Below are 14950 nucleotides of genomic sequence, written 5' to 3' on the forward strand. Positions count from 1 at the left end.
TGACAATTTGAAAAAAATTTAATATAAATATATAATCAGTATCTTTATTTCGTCTAATAGTCACAGATATACCAACGCGATCCAAAAATATAATTACGTAAAATACTTCTCGATGAAAATTTATTTCATAAAGGATACCAACACCATGGTCTCGACTGCTTCTTCTTTTTACGTCCCATATTCTATTTTTTCTAATCAAAAACTTAAAAGAAGCACAAATATGTTAAATACGCTAGGCAACTACGTGGTAAGAACTCGATCCGCACACCAGCAATACACACGCGTAAAAACCGATAACAGAAAATGGCGCCAGCATCTTTTCCGTATACAGCGGAAGTCAGTGTAACCAATCAATGAAAATAAAAGTCTTCGTAAGCTTCGTTTTATATATCGCTTCCTTTTTTTTTTTTTATATATATATATATGATTTTTAATCAATTAATTTTGAGAATAACGTAACAATGACGATAATGACGAATTAAATAATTCTTGTTAACAAAAAATTCTTCTCCATAACCATAATGTTATTTGTCATTTAAATTTTATTCAATTCACATTCTTAGAACTTAACGATATATATATATATATATGTATATATATATATATACAACAATTTATAAAGATACAAATATGTGACTTTGTGCATAATATTAAAAAATGAGTGAAAGAGCGATCAATATGGTTAAAACATTCGTTATTATTTACAATATGGACGCTATTATCGAAAAGTACGATTTTAATATGTTATATATTAATATAAATAAAATATGACGTATTATATTATGATAATGATTATTATCTACACATGTATTTACATACACAAGAAATTTTCAATTATAGAAATTAACGAGAATAAAGTTATACCTACATAAATATAATATAAATGGTGGACTGCAATGATTGTTAATAAAAATTCAATATTTGCAAATATTTCTAAATAATAAAGGGACTTTAAAAGTAGAGGAAGACCTCTGTTAGCTAGAAAGTCTTTGTTTTAATGGTAGATCACTTTCAGAATCGCTTGAATCATTAGCACCGGCGAGATCATTATGGGATGATAAATATTCTTCTCTTTTAGATTTGTTTAGCCTTTGTATTTTTTCTTGCTAGAATATTTAATTAAAATTTTTTTTATTATATAAATTGACATAGCGTGTATTAAGTAATATAAAACAGATTCATTTGTGATTACCTTCGCCCAATGTTTTGCTGGCCTCTTTGATATATTAGTTTTGGGAACATATCTATTAGCTACTGCTTCAACTCTTCTAATATCAAAATCTTGATCAATTTTTGTAACAGTCTGTAATCTCTGTTCTTCCGATGTTACATATAAATCATTCGGTTGATGATAACTATTGTGAACATCATATGCTTTTTTACTACAAAATAATGCAGCACAAACTGTACATTTGATGAGATCTTCTGGTACTGCCTCTCTTTCTTCCTATCATTGAACAAACATTAGATTTAAATCATTGTACCATAAGATTTTTATTATACCCTTTTAATTTTATATATCATGTTATTTACTTGAGTATGAGCTCGTTCCAAATGTTGTTGTAAATTAAATTTTATAACATATTCTACGCCACACAAATGACAATAATAAACACTCAAAGCATCGTTCATCGAATTGACTTTAATTTTATTGCTTGGTGGTGGTGTAGCAATTGGTTGAAATAAATGCACCATCCTATATAATAAAAAAATATATATTTTTTATATATTTATTAACACTTAAAACAATAATAATTTACCTTTTATGTATGGAACGATAATGATAGTCCAAAGCTTTTTTATTATAAAATATCACGTCGCAATCCTCACACTTTTTATGCTCATCTTTATTTTCTCTTTCGATGGAATCATGCGATGCCTGATGATTATCTCTATGAGTCTAACATAAAATAATATTCTTATATTTGATTAGAACTTTAGAAGAGTCAAAAAAGACAGAATATATTTATTTGTTACTTTTAATGGAAATTGCATGCCACAATAGTGACAATAGAATTTTGTTGGTGAATTTGAATGGACTTTAAACCTATGTCTGATCGTTGCAGTTACGCTGTCAAATGATTGTCCGCACATATCACACTTGGTATCTCCATTTTTATTATTTCTAACAGGACGTCCACGAGTATCTATTTCTTTATTTGCATGTTTTCTAAAAGCAAATTATATATATATATATATCTTTGAACATCTATATAACTTTCCAACTTTTTCTGTTAGAATATCATTTCTAATTTTTTTTTTTTTTTTTTTTTTTTTTTTATAAACCACATACACCATTTATATTTGATAAAACTCCAGCTCATATTATACTTTTTCTTTTTTTATTTTTTTTTTTTCAAAATTATCGTTTAATCTTAAAAATATATAAATAATGATGTAAATATGTCATGTATATAATAACCTCAAATCAAAACAAAACTATGATTGAAGAACACAATGAGAGTAATACTCAATCGGTAACATAGTTTATTGTAGTGATAAAAATAAAAAGAAATAATATAAAATATTTCTTATAACAGACATATGAGCAATAATTTCTTTCTTAAATTGTTTATAAAAATAACGGAAATAAATTCGTTCTATAATTTCATGGACAGTCAAGATCCGTTGATTTTATTTATAATGAGAAATATAAAATTTGACATGAATACCTAAAATGTTCCTGTAATCCTTCTTTGGAATCTAATTTTGAATCACAGAGAACACACTTATGCTGCCCCTTAGCACTCATTTGGGCGCGAATTTTTGTTCTAAAAAGAACATCGGAACTACTTCAATTGTAACGATGCGAAACGATACGATTATGCGTTCTGCATTTCTGTGTATATACGTTGAATAAAAAATTAAACCACTTTAGAAATTTCTTGGAGAATATTTACTTCTTTTTTTTCTCGCTATTATATAAATGAACTCTTCAAAATATTTTTGCACGTAATAAATAAAATATTTTCTAAGAATTCACGTTGTAGAGAAAAATCAATTTTCAGCCATTTTAATTATCTTGAAAGTCGCGCCATCTATCTAAAAGGAATACAAAAATTTCCCACACAATAGAATAAAAAATTAAATACTTACAAACCTATAAAATTCATGTAAATGAATATGTTTATATATATATGTATATATATATATATATGTGCGTATATATATATATATTTCTTTATCTTTTTTTTTTTTGAAGGTACATATAAACTTCAAATAACATTAATAATTCAAAGCAATATACATGTGTTACAATGAAAAACCTATAAATAAAATTATATTCAACAATATTATATAAAGTTAGACTTTTTTCGACCAGATCTTTTCTCCTGCTTATAAAATATTTGCCAATTATATAAACAAAAAACAAAAAGAAATATATAAAATAATATTTTATAAATATATAATTATATATCTTAAATAATTTCACTTGACGAGAAATAAAATTTAACATTTCCTTGCTTGGCTCGGAATAATTTAAAATTATTATAATAATGTTTATATATTAGAAACCGCAATTTTTTTTTCTTTTTTTTTTTCTTTTTTTCTTTTTTTTTTTTTTTTTTTTTTTTTTTTGTAAATTTTGGCTCCAAGACTTTGTATAAAAATATTTTTCATGTAACATAATTTCATTCAGATCTGCTCGTTTTGAATACACGTTCTATAATGTAACTTTAATATATATTATCCATCTGTTACACCTTGAGCTGCCAACTCTGCTAGAGTTCTTTCGAGGTAACTTGTGTCAGGATAACCATGACCAGACGTAGATGGACCTAATTCAGTCTTATGATGAATCTCATTCCATGTTATTACATCTTCACGCCCGGTAGTAATAGATCGTCCAATTGTGAATATCAGTCTTCGTTCAAATGCAATTTGTAACAGTCTTAATACTCTACGACCTAAATTATTATCTGGTAAATAACAAACTCTTGGAAAACCAACGGCATAATATGCTTGGCCAGGATTTGGATGTTCTGATCCTTGAACTCCAGATGGAATGCTAATGTATGATATAGAAAAATTAATATGTACACAATTGATTCTTGTTTTATAAAATACAGAAGAAATTAAAAATCTTTTATTTTTAACTTACTCGTATGTTATTTGTATTGTATTAGTTTTTGGGAAACCAGGTAAAGATCTTGGTATCCTTGTCCAGTTCATAGTACCTGGTGGTTGATTACCCCTTTTTTCTCCATATATTAATCTACACACTGGACATTGTATGTACATAGGTGGTTGTTGACAACTGAGCATTGCATTTAAACATGCTAAATGTAATCTATGTTTGCAACGAGTTAATTCTACTGTCAGAGGTTCAGGACTGCCTAAACATACAGGACATGAATCAGAATCATCACTTTCAACTACTTTTACATACTGAGATATTACATCCGTTGTTGTATCTACACCTAAAATAAAAATCATTATTTATTATTAATCATAAATTATTAAAGAATTAATTAATTCATTCAGTGAATCATAACATACCAAAATTAGATTCTTTGAATGCATCATCGCTTCCCATACTGCTATCTAGCAAATCCACAGGATTTTCATGGCTCAAATATGTTGATACAGTATCAACGCTAGGTCTACGACCGCTCTTTGTACTACTGGAATCTACATCCAAAACGCTGTCCCATGTTTTTGTTTTATCAGGAGTTTCAACAGTTGTAATGGAATCATTATTGTCAATGTTATGCTTGTTACTAAATATGTTAAAATTATTTAATATAACTCTTGCAATATTCGAAGGGCCTGTATCTCCACTTTTGCTCTGTAAGATATAGAATTAAATGTATAAAATTGAAAGATTAAAATGAATATAATGATAAAATGTATAAACTTACTTTTTTATTGTTCTTTTTGCTGCTACTATTAGATGTTTTCTTATGGATCATTTTACTTGAACTTTTAACAGTCACAGAAGCACCTTTTTTTCCAGTAGCAATTTGTAATTCTTCTAGGGCAACTTTAACCAATGGATAAGGAGCTTGTTGAACACGACGAATAGGTCTTACATATCCGGTACAACAACGAACTTGAGTAAGATTACAAAAATTGATGATATATGGAAAACCTAAATAAGTCTTAGAAACATCAATAGTCTTGTCACCCTAAAATTCAAAATGATATATACAACTATCCTACCTCATATTAATCTAGCTTATGCTTACACGTGCCCAGGCTTCTTCGATAAGACACTGTACTTCCATATCATAAGTATGCCAATCATCAGTATCCCCAGCCCATTCCCATTTGGCACCTTTCCCTGCTGGCGATACAGGATGATAAAATTTTCTTCTTACATTATGCGTCTCATCTCCATCATCACTACATTGCATCTTGGTCTTCAAATTGATATAATACCTGTTATAAGTTAGAAACAGATAAAGTATGTTGCTAACGATTGACAATGAGAGAACAAATATCTGATTTAAAATGTTACATATTTGAGTTAATATATATATATATATATATACATATATTTTTTTTTTTTAATGAAAAAAAAACAAATTGTAAAATGAATGAAACCTTTCCAAATTAGGATCGGCATCGTTTAGGAAGACCCTTGTAAGTTTTTTACAATGAGCTCTTTCAAGGTGTTGAGACACTGCTGGGCTATATGGTCTCCATCGTCCATGACGATTTTCCCATTCCCAAACTACTACTGCATGACCGTGTTCTTGCCCGTGACCGTTCATCTTTACATTTAGGAATTTCACACGCACACGTTACGCACACTATTGCAATAGTAACGTGGGAACATTTTCAAGTTTCCCACGACCACTTTACGACGATATTACTCGCAGTACTTATGGAATATTTTCTTTAAAAGATAAAAATTTATTGTAAAAAAAAAAAAAAAGAAAATCACCACAAATATTTTAATCCGATAAACGTCTCAGAAACATTTTACGACTTCTTAATGTCGACGTTAAAAAAAAAATGTTAAAAAGAAAAAAAATTAGACGTTCATCCCGTTTGCAAACCAATCGAACATAAAACCACAAAACGGTCAGTGTGGTTCTACTTACATAAAAACTAGAATGCGGTTTCAACGCCATCTGAGAAGAAAAATGGCTGACATATGTGTACGTGAAACTAATCGAAATATACGTATACCAAGTATTATACTATTTTTATTATGTTTATTAAAAATAATAAAAAAAGAGTACACACGTACGAACAATTTTTAAGCTTCATATTTCATACAATTCTAACGATCACGCGAACGAAAAACGAAGTAATCGAAAATTCGCGCCATTTGGAGATCATATGATTTGGTCACGTGATAGCACTGTCGAAATCGATAAACAAATTTCTTCGAATCAAAATTACTCGAATATAATAATAATTAAATCTATTGAGATTCAGTTGCAATGTCCTATTACTTTTTTTTTTGTTTTTTGTTTTTTTGTTTTTTTTGTTTTTTGTTTTTGTATTATAAGAATAACCGGAATTTTTCTTAAATAAATATCTTCATTAAATTCGTCGTTTCGTGTTAAGAAAAAAAAAAAAAAAAAATAAATAAATAAAAGTTTTGAATTTCATATATAATATTTATAAATATTTCGCAGTAATAACGCGACATTTATGTTAATTTAATTATAAATGCTTGATATTAGTGAAGTTTCACTAAAATATATCGGTAATGTTGGTATCATTGCATAAGCACCATCGGACTGCACGTCGTACTTGTTCTTATTAACGCCGAATATCTTAAAGGGTCAAACGGCTTGTTTTAATTTCAGAAGAATATCATTATATTTGAAATAATATGTGAACGATGAAAATAATATGAACGTTTTATTCATTCGAAGAAAGAATTATCATCTCGTGACACATAATACATTCATAATAAAAAGTAACCGAGAGTGAATAGAACAGAAAATTTTGAAGGAGATTTATTCATTATATTGTTGTAAAGTTAATGGGAAAAAAAAAAAGAAAACAAAAAAATAAAAATAAAAATAAAAATAAAAATAAAAAGAAAACAGTTCTTTTGAATATGTGTATTAATCTAACGAATTTGATGTCGATAGACGCAATTATAACATCTAAATTAAATTAAAGGAAAGTATAGTATTTGTAAAAATTGCGTATTTCCGTGAATTAAAGATGATGGATGTCGACAAAATTGCCTTGTTTGCCGGTATGGGACTTGCTGTAGCAGTTGGAGCATTTGTATTATGGGGTCCATCTCCTAAACCTAGAAGAAGAGGTAATTTACTTTTATAAGTGAAGGTCAATATATATATATATATATATGTATGTATATATATGTAATAACATTATCGTTATTTATCAAGACATTTTAATAAGATTTTATTTATTTTTATATTTATAACTTATTAAATGTTATGTAGGTAAAGTGGTTGGCATTAGTAATCTAGGATATACTTGCTTTTTAAATTCCTTGTTACAAGCATTAGCTGCTTGTCCGACTTTAATCACATGGCTTCAAAGGCAACGAGAGAAGAACGAAAAGTGCAATTTTACCACTGCTTTGCTTTCAGTCTTTGAAAGTACGATGTAATGTTTAATATATTGCAATAAATATTATACATTGATAAATATTTCATTGTATATTTTATATGAATTGTTTAAAATATACGATAATGTACTTTGATAGAAATCAATGGTCATACTGACGACTTATATGGAGATGTAACACCTATTGAAATAATAACTACCCTTGGTTCGCAATGGAGCTTTGCTCCTGGTTATCAAGATGCTCATGAATTATTTCACATACTTCTAAATGCATTACAGTCAGAAATTCAACCCATTAACAGAGTATGGATATTAATTATTTATAATGAAATATTGTACGAATAATATATCAAATACAAAAGAATAACAATTATAAAATTATATCATTTTTACAGCGAGGTTGTCTGTCAGATGCATTACCTAGAAATCCTTTAGTTGTGGTAGATCTCAAGGGTTCAGGAGAACCAATAGGTCTTCGAAGTGTATCATGCAATGATATAGTATCCGCTGAAAGAAATCCTAATTCTATGCATGGATTTGATACAAATTGTAACAATCATATGACAATATCAACACCTTCTATATCATCTCATATACCTTCAGAATATAAGCCTGGTAAAATCCTGGATAGATCCTCAGAAATGTTATCGCAGCATAAGAGATATGACGCAGAAAATGATGAGCCGATATGGAATTATCTATGTGAAGTATCTTTAATTAATATGCCACCTATATGGAATGAAGTACATCCATTTTCTGGATTATTAACTAGTCAATTACAATGTATTAATTGCAATTGGAAGGTTGGTAGGAATTACATATAAATATTTTCTAATATTTCTTTTTATTCTATTTTATTTTATCTCATTTTATCACTTTTATTGATACCAATATTGTAATTATCATTTACCTTTTAGTCCCCCGTACGTTATGATAAACTTGAAAGTATTTCATTGCCATTACCTGCTCTCGGTTCAGTTCTTCAATGGAAACAACATACTCTTATTGAATTATTTTCACGTTTTGTGAGCAGTGAAATTGTTCATGATGTAGAATGTGATGGTTGTGCATCTCGTTGTGATGCCGTTAAAACTCTTACTCTTGGAAAATTGCCTAAATGCTTATGTATACATATACCAAGAACTACATGGAGCTCATCTGGGATGCCAATTAAGAGAGATGATCCTGTTGTTTTTTCTGATACATTAGTATTAGATCCATTTACTTTTATAGAAGCAAAGAAAAGACTTGCAAAAGTAAGTAAGAAAGAAGATGAACGATAAATATAATAAATATTATATAATTTATATTTTTTAGGGAGATGCACAAGCAATGTTGCTTCTTACAAATCAACGATCAACCTATGGTAAACACAAGTATCAACTTCAAGCTGTTGTAGAACATCGTGGACCTGTAGATGCTGGTCATTTTGTATGTTATAGACGGGGAACTAGACCTGATCGATGGCTTTATACATCGGATTCAACTGTCGAAAATACATCTTTAACAGATGTACTTTGTGCCAGTCCTTATCTTCTTTTTTATGAACGAATTCATGAATTGCATGCATAGTTAGGAACAAATTAAATCTGAGGTTGTTAATGAATTTATGGTGATTCTTATTCGAATTTTCATATAATCATTCCTCTAGTAAATTCATTCATTTTTGGGTCCAGTATAATCATAGGAATGAAATCATTGTTAAGAAATCCTTTAATTTTTTAAAGGTATAAGTTGAATCACCATTGTGCCATAATTCTTATTAGAATCAACTTATTATCTTTTGACATTTTTTAATAGATCTCAAAGTATTTACATTTAATTTGAAATAAACCATAAAAGGGAATATAAATGTTTATGTAATGTGTCCATAATGTATATTTTCATTATGAAATAGTACAGATTACAATGACTATAATAATTAACAAATATTTATAGTTTATCTGAAGCTTCATTCCTAAAATTAGAAATTTTCATAAATAGAGATTGCGTTCAGTCTTAATATGGTATTTAAAGCAAGAAAATATGAATACAGAGATTATAGAGGGAAAAAAAAATAGATATACATTCGGATGCATGATTCATAAAATATAATGCCTTCTGTGCAATTGTCGTAAAACATACAATGCTAAGGCTTAATTAATGTAACTATTAAAAATAAATTGTGCCAAATAAATGCACATTTTGTATAATACCATATAATGTAAAAAATTATGCCCTCTGCAATTAGTAAGAATACTACATTTTACAATATCCATTGTTTAGTGCAAGATTTAGACATAAATTTTCAAAACGACTTTATGAAATTATGAATTAAAAATGCAAACAGGGAATGGATTATATAAGCTTGTGCAAATTATACTTTATACAATAGATAATATGAAAATGAACTAATATTTTGATTTTTATAAAAACAATGTATAATATATAAGTATATATTCATTAATTATTATTTTTCATCAGGTGATCAAAAAAATCTTGATTTTAATCACAAATTTATATACTTTATATACATTTGTCCATAGAATTCTAATATAATCAATCTATTTATTTGTGCAAATATTATTAGAAATTTATATATTATTAATACTTTAATGTACAGTCAGAATTTATATATATATATAAAATATGAACTTATATATATATATAACTTATATATATATATTACTTATATATATATATATATATATAAAAGATGTCTCGAATATATATTGAATGATTTCAGTATTAATTAAAAATTGTCAAGATTATTTTACAGTTCGAAAAAAAAAAAGAATTAATTTCGCAAATATAATAGTAGAATATTACAATTTCACAAATATAACAGACGAACTTTAAGTTTACTATAGAACATATATTGATTTTTATTGATAATCGTAAAGAGAAATTCATATAATTTTATAAAGATACGTGTAAAATATGTTTTCTTATTTCAACTGGCTGGTTATCGACATAGACAAAAAAGAAAAAAAAAGAAAAGAAAAGAACAAGCAAAATGTGGGGGAAAAAAAGGAAAAAGTAAATATAAAAAAAAAAATAATAAAAATAATTATTACTATGAGCGATATACAATTTTTTTTTTCTTTTTTAATCTTTTTCAATAAATAATTTATGTACTTTTTTTATTGTTATTCTATTGATTTTTTAGCCATGTAATTTTTGACCTGTACTATTTAAATATCCAACTCCATAAGAGTGATTCGCTTGTACTACTTAAATATTTTATCATATACTGGCGGTTGATTTGTATTACTTAAAAATGTTCACCTACTACTAAACAATACTACTAATACATATAGGTTCAAACAAATTTTAGTAAATTATTAAAATTCAATGACTAGAAATTCAATGTATTTTCAATTATCTTATTTTCATTGTATAAATTTTTTCATTATAGATATAAACTTGTATTAAATTTTTTGATATATACATATATATTATATTAGTGATTATAACAATATACAGATTATGCAGGGTAGTATATAATAATAATGTAGTTTCTAATTATAATAAAAACTTTATATATATAGGAGATGAAATCCCATTTAGAGAACGTATACACTATTAAAATAAAATATAGAAAATGAAAATTATATAATATTTATTTTTGGCGAAAGACTTTTACCTTATCTTTTATAAAAATAAGTCCTGAAACAATATACAACAGACTGGATATAATAATTAAGTATTGTTTAAAAATTTACAAAATAAATACATATATATATATATAAAATTTTTGTATGAAAGTTAAATTTAAAAATACAACGTAAGTAAAAAATATGTATCGACCAATTATATAATAGCATCGTTATGATTGGTCAACAGAAAGATTCATTTTGATTGGCTGATTTCCATTACCAATATACATACATATAACAAAACACTTCATGTAATTGGATTAGTGTGTTTTTGTTGTGTGTCATGCAAGAAAGTTGACTAAAGGTATAAGCTATCTGAACATTATGTTATATTTATATAAAAAAGAATTAACCGTTTTATCGGTTACACAATGACAAAATGTGAACAATTTTTTAAATCTTTCGTAACGATGTATGAATTGTATGAGTGATTGAAATGTACATAAACTTACTTATATGTATATTCCATTTATAAATTATTATAATTAAATTCTTTAGATTTATAAAGTTTATTTGGAACAATATTATATAAATATAAGAATGCCACTCTCTAATAGTAATAAAGAAGATATGGTAAATATAGAAAAATCAAATCATTCATTACTTTAAATAGGTTAAGTCAAACATTTTCTATTCATTTTATCTTTTATTGTACAATGTATTGGTAAAAAAAAATACATTGTATAAGTTAATATTTATAATTTAAAATTCGTTCTGTATTAAGTAATAACAATAATAATAATAATAATAATAATATATATGTATATACATATGTAGGAACCAAATATGAGTGATATAAGTGCAGACTTTGCTTGTCTAAAAGTATCTGCTTTAGGAAAAGTTTCGCGTATATCCGGTGAAATCGATCGGATTACGATTGGTCCTAATTCAGATTCAAGCAAGAGTGATTTAAAAAAATTGGAAAATATTGAAAATGAGCAAAATTCTTGCAATGTCAAAACACCTCAGAAAACTATGGATGAATGGAACAATAAGATTTCAACACAGAGTGGTATTATATTTTCAATAAAAAAGATATTATTGGAAGAGGAGTTACAAAGAAGAGAGAAAGTCAGGGTAAATTTTTTTTATAAATAATACATACAATAGAATAGTATTATTATTTTAATAAGATAATATAAAAGGAATCAAATGATATAATGTTAATTATTATTATTATTATTATTATTATTATTATTATTATTATTATTATTATTATATTTTGTAGAAAGAAGTACAGCGTAAATGGCAACACATGGAAGAGAATGGAACTGCTATACAGAAACATATTTCCCTTTCGCGTTCGAATATGGCACAAGAAAGAGAGCGCAAAAGTGCACAAAAATATGCCGATATATTAGCCGAGGAGGAACGTATCGCGGAACAAGAAGAGATAAGGAGAAAACACGAGCAACAGTTACACGCTCAAAGAGCTCAAGAACAAAATGAAAAGATGAAACGTGATATGGAGGAATGTAGAAGAAAATTGAAAGAGAAGGAAGAATTGATAAAAAAGATAGTAATTCTTAGGCACGAATTTGAAGTTAAATATTATGACATTGTAATTCTTTCAAAAAATTTTAAAGACAAAAATGCTATAGCAAATTTTTTTATTATGCATTCGGTAGTTCTAAAACAACTCCATCGACAAATTGAATCTTTGGATGAAAAAATTAAGGTATTAGTAATATAATTGTTATAAATATATATGCGATATAATTTTTTATTTTTATTATCTTTTACTTATCTATATCTATTTAAATTTAAAATAGAAAGGAGATTTGGCGCCTACAGATCTTTATAGCGCAGAAACAGCGGTACAACAGATAGGTGAAATTTTATCCTCGTTAAAGGTAGAATTAGGTATGTACTTTTTATTATTAACAATTACAATTATATTCTAAGATATTTATAATAATCAAATAAAAATATCAATGTACTTGTACTTTCAGATAGGATAACTGCTGAGAAGATAATTCCAGTGTCGAATGCAGATGTACAAAATACAGAATTGATTCAGAAAGAACCATCCAAGTCAGAAGAAGTTGTAAAAATTTATGACGTTTCAACTGCAGATCAAATCAATAACGATAATGTCAACGAAAACGTGGACAATGATAAAACTCAAGAGATTGTTCCAGGAAGTGTTCCAGAATCTGTTCCAGAAACTGTTCCAGAGACTGTTCCAGAGTCTGTACCAGAAATTGCCCCGGGAACTGTTCCAGAATCTACTCTTGAAACTGTTCCAGAACTAATACCAGAAAATGTTCAAGAAACAGCTCAAACAATAGAAACATCCACAAATCATCAAGCCAATTCTGAAGATACTTCATCAACGTCAACTGTGCCATTACAAGAAATAGAAAGTAAGCATTAAAGTTTATGTATCAATGAAATATTATTTAATATTATAAAAATTAGAATATTTTACATGCATTATCTTCTTTTAGATAATATATATAAATATGTCGATAAAGAATCATTACAAATATATATTCATAGTCAAGAAATTTTGGAGAATTATGCCAAAAATTATAATGAATTTTCACGATCGCCTAGTACAAAAAAATTTAGGTTCGAGTGTCAAAAAGCAATAAATATTCCTGTAAACGCAATTTCTGTTATTAACGAACAACATCTTAAAGATAAATATGAAAGATTACACAATCTTCTTATTGGAAGATCATCTCCAAATGTAGGACAGCATCCGCAAGGAGCAGCATTTTGTAAAGATGTTTTAGCCAAAAAAATAGTAGTACGTATTTTTAATAGATCTTTCTAATTAATTTTTCGTTTATTTTTTTTTTTTTTTTTTTTTTTTTTTAATAAATTTTTATTTAACAACAGAATCAAGGAGAGACACTTGTTTCGAGCAAACCAAAAATGGCATTTGCTATAGCTACAATAATCGTAGCTCTTTGGAACGATCACGGCGATTTTGGTGAATTACTTTTAGCACATTTTCACAAAACTTGTCCCTTTACGGTTCCTGTATTTATGCCGAAAAGAGAAGGACAAACCAATGAAGAATATTTCAAGTCATTGGGTTATAAGTATTTCGAAAATGGAAGTGTAGAAAAACAAGATAAATTTTTGAAAAGAATGTCTGGATTAATGAGATTGTATATTTCTATAACTGTAACATCTCAAAGAAAAGGAATTACGAAGAAACATCCTTATGGTTTACGACATACATGGAGATGGCTTGCAACTGTATTGAATAGTGGTAAAGTTACATAATTTTTTTTTTCTTCTATTACTACTATTATTATTAATTTTAATTTTCAAAAACACAAATATGTTAATCATATATTTATCCATACTTATAGAATCTCAACCAAACACATCAGATCTTCGTGCCACTCTTATTTTGGATGTATTAGAAGTTGCAGGAAATTCACTTTGGAATGTTTATCCTAAACAATTTCATAAGATGTTAATGTTATTAGCTAATGAATATTATCCTCGTATACAAAATACGGATGGTATTAGTGACGGACCATTAGTACGTTTAGAAGAATTCTTAAAAAACACATTGGCAAGGGGTTCTATACCACCTCCAGATGGATATCTTGCTCCTAACTTTTGGTAACTTTTGATAGATAAATTCGTTTCGCGTAATTCTTGTGCATTGTATGTATCATAATTTCTATTTAAAAAGAAAAAAAAAAATAAATAAAATAAAATAAATAAATAAATAAAAAAATAACAAAAGAAAAAACAAAAAAAAAAGGAAGAAGTAGAAAAAAAAAGAAGAAAACACGAACGAAAAGAACAAAAGTAAGAAAATAAGAAATGAACAG

The 14950-nt window shown here is 27.0% G+C and overlaps 5 protein-coding genes across 10 annotated transcripts in view; 2 read left to right on the forward strand and 3 right to left on the reverse strand.

Annotated features, from left to right (window-relative positions):
• Positions 1-329, reverse strand: part of BuGZ (Bub3 interacting GLEBS and Zinc finger domain protein) — an 11841-nt gene extending 11512 nt beyond the window's left edge. For 3 of the 4 annotated variants that reach the window (XR_014983541.1, XM_035869085.2, XM_035869086.2), the window contains exon 1: positions 139-328. Coding sequence is in view for 2 of the 4 variants with exons in the window: in XM_035869085.2 (XP_035724978.1) it covers positions 139-179 (41 nt within the window). In the remaining 2 variants the exon portion in view is untranslated. Of the gene's footprint in view, positions 1-138 lie in introns of all 4 variants that reach the window. The other variant, XR_004838512.2, reaches the window with a different exon arrangement.
• Positions 330-677: 348 nt separating this feature from the next.
• LOC118442624 (uncharacterized) lies at positions 678-3073 on the reverse strand. 2 transcript variants are annotated; one of them, XM_035868465.2, is made up of 6 exons: positions 2673-3073; positions 1978-2170; positions 1761-1900; positions 1534-1696; positions 1193-1447; positions 678-1106 (listed from the first exon to the last, which is right to left on the reverse strand). In XM_035868465.2, exons 1-6 carry the CDS (start codon positions 2750-2752, stop codon positions 975-977), a joined length of 963 nt encoding a protein of 320 aa, XP_035724358.1. In that variant the 5' UTR covers positions 2753-3073; the 3' UTR covers positions 678-974. The 2 variants fall into 2 exon arrangements, with proteins under 2 accessions (XP_035724358.1, XP_085519958.1); XM_085663832.1 differs by lacking the exon at positions 2673-3073 and adding an exon at positions 2423-2520.
• A 490-nt stretch (positions 3074-3563) lies between these two features.
• Positions 3564-6022, reverse strand: dx (deltex E3 ubiquitin ligase). The gene is made up of 6 exons (XM_035868443.2): positions 5548-6022; positions 5190-5382; positions 4863-5129; positions 4501-4789; positions 4103-4421; positions 3564-4009 (listed from the first exon to the last, which is right to left on the reverse strand). The coding sequence occupies exons 1-6, from the start codon at positions 5715-5717 to the stop codon at positions 3688-3690; spliced, it is 1560 nt and encodes a 519-aa protein (XP_035724336.1). The 5' UTR covers positions 5718-6022; the 3' UTR covers positions 3564-3687.
• A 621-nt stretch (positions 6023-6643) lies between these two features.
• Usp30 (ubiquitin specific protease 30) lies at positions 6644-10505 on the forward strand. 2 transcript variants are annotated; one of them, XM_035868356.2, is made up of 6 exons: positions 6659-7237; positions 7383-7541; positions 7649-7812; positions 7905-8312; positions 8427-8765; positions 8827-10505. In XM_035868356.2, the coding sequence occupies exons 1-6, from the start codon at positions 7135-7137 to the stop codon at positions 9079-9081; spliced, it is 1428 nt and encodes a 475-aa protein (XP_035724249.1). In that variant the 5' UTR covers positions 6659-7134; the 3' UTR covers positions 9082-10505. The 2 variants fall into 2 exon arrangements, with proteins under 2 accessions (XP_035724250.1, XP_035724249.1); XM_035868357.2 differs by lacking the exon at positions 7383-7541 and having other exon boundaries at positions 6644-7237.
• A 900-nt stretch (positions 10506-11405) lies between these two features.
• Positions 11406-14896, forward strand: Gle1 (Gle1 RNA export mediator). The gene is made up of 8 exons (XM_035868415.2): positions 11406-11720; positions 11925-12224; positions 12376-12825; positions 12920-13010; positions 13100-13513; positions 13598-13902; positions 13995-14373; positions 14477-14896. The coding sequence occupies exons 1-8, from the start codon at positions 11688-11690 to the stop codon at positions 14737-14739; spliced, it is 2235 nt and encodes a 744-aa protein (XP_035724308.2). The 5' UTR covers positions 11406-11687; the 3' UTR covers positions 14740-14896.
• Positions 14897-14950: the final 54 nt, after the last annotated feature.

Source organism: Vespa mandarinia, chromosome 24 (genome assembly GCF_050613455.1).
Source record: "Vespa mandarinia isolate Hongniang chromosome 24, ASM5061345v1, whole genome shotgun sequence".
Lineage (NCBI taxonomy): Eukaryota > Metazoa > Arthropoda > Insecta > Hymenoptera > Vespidae > Vespa > Vespa mandarinia.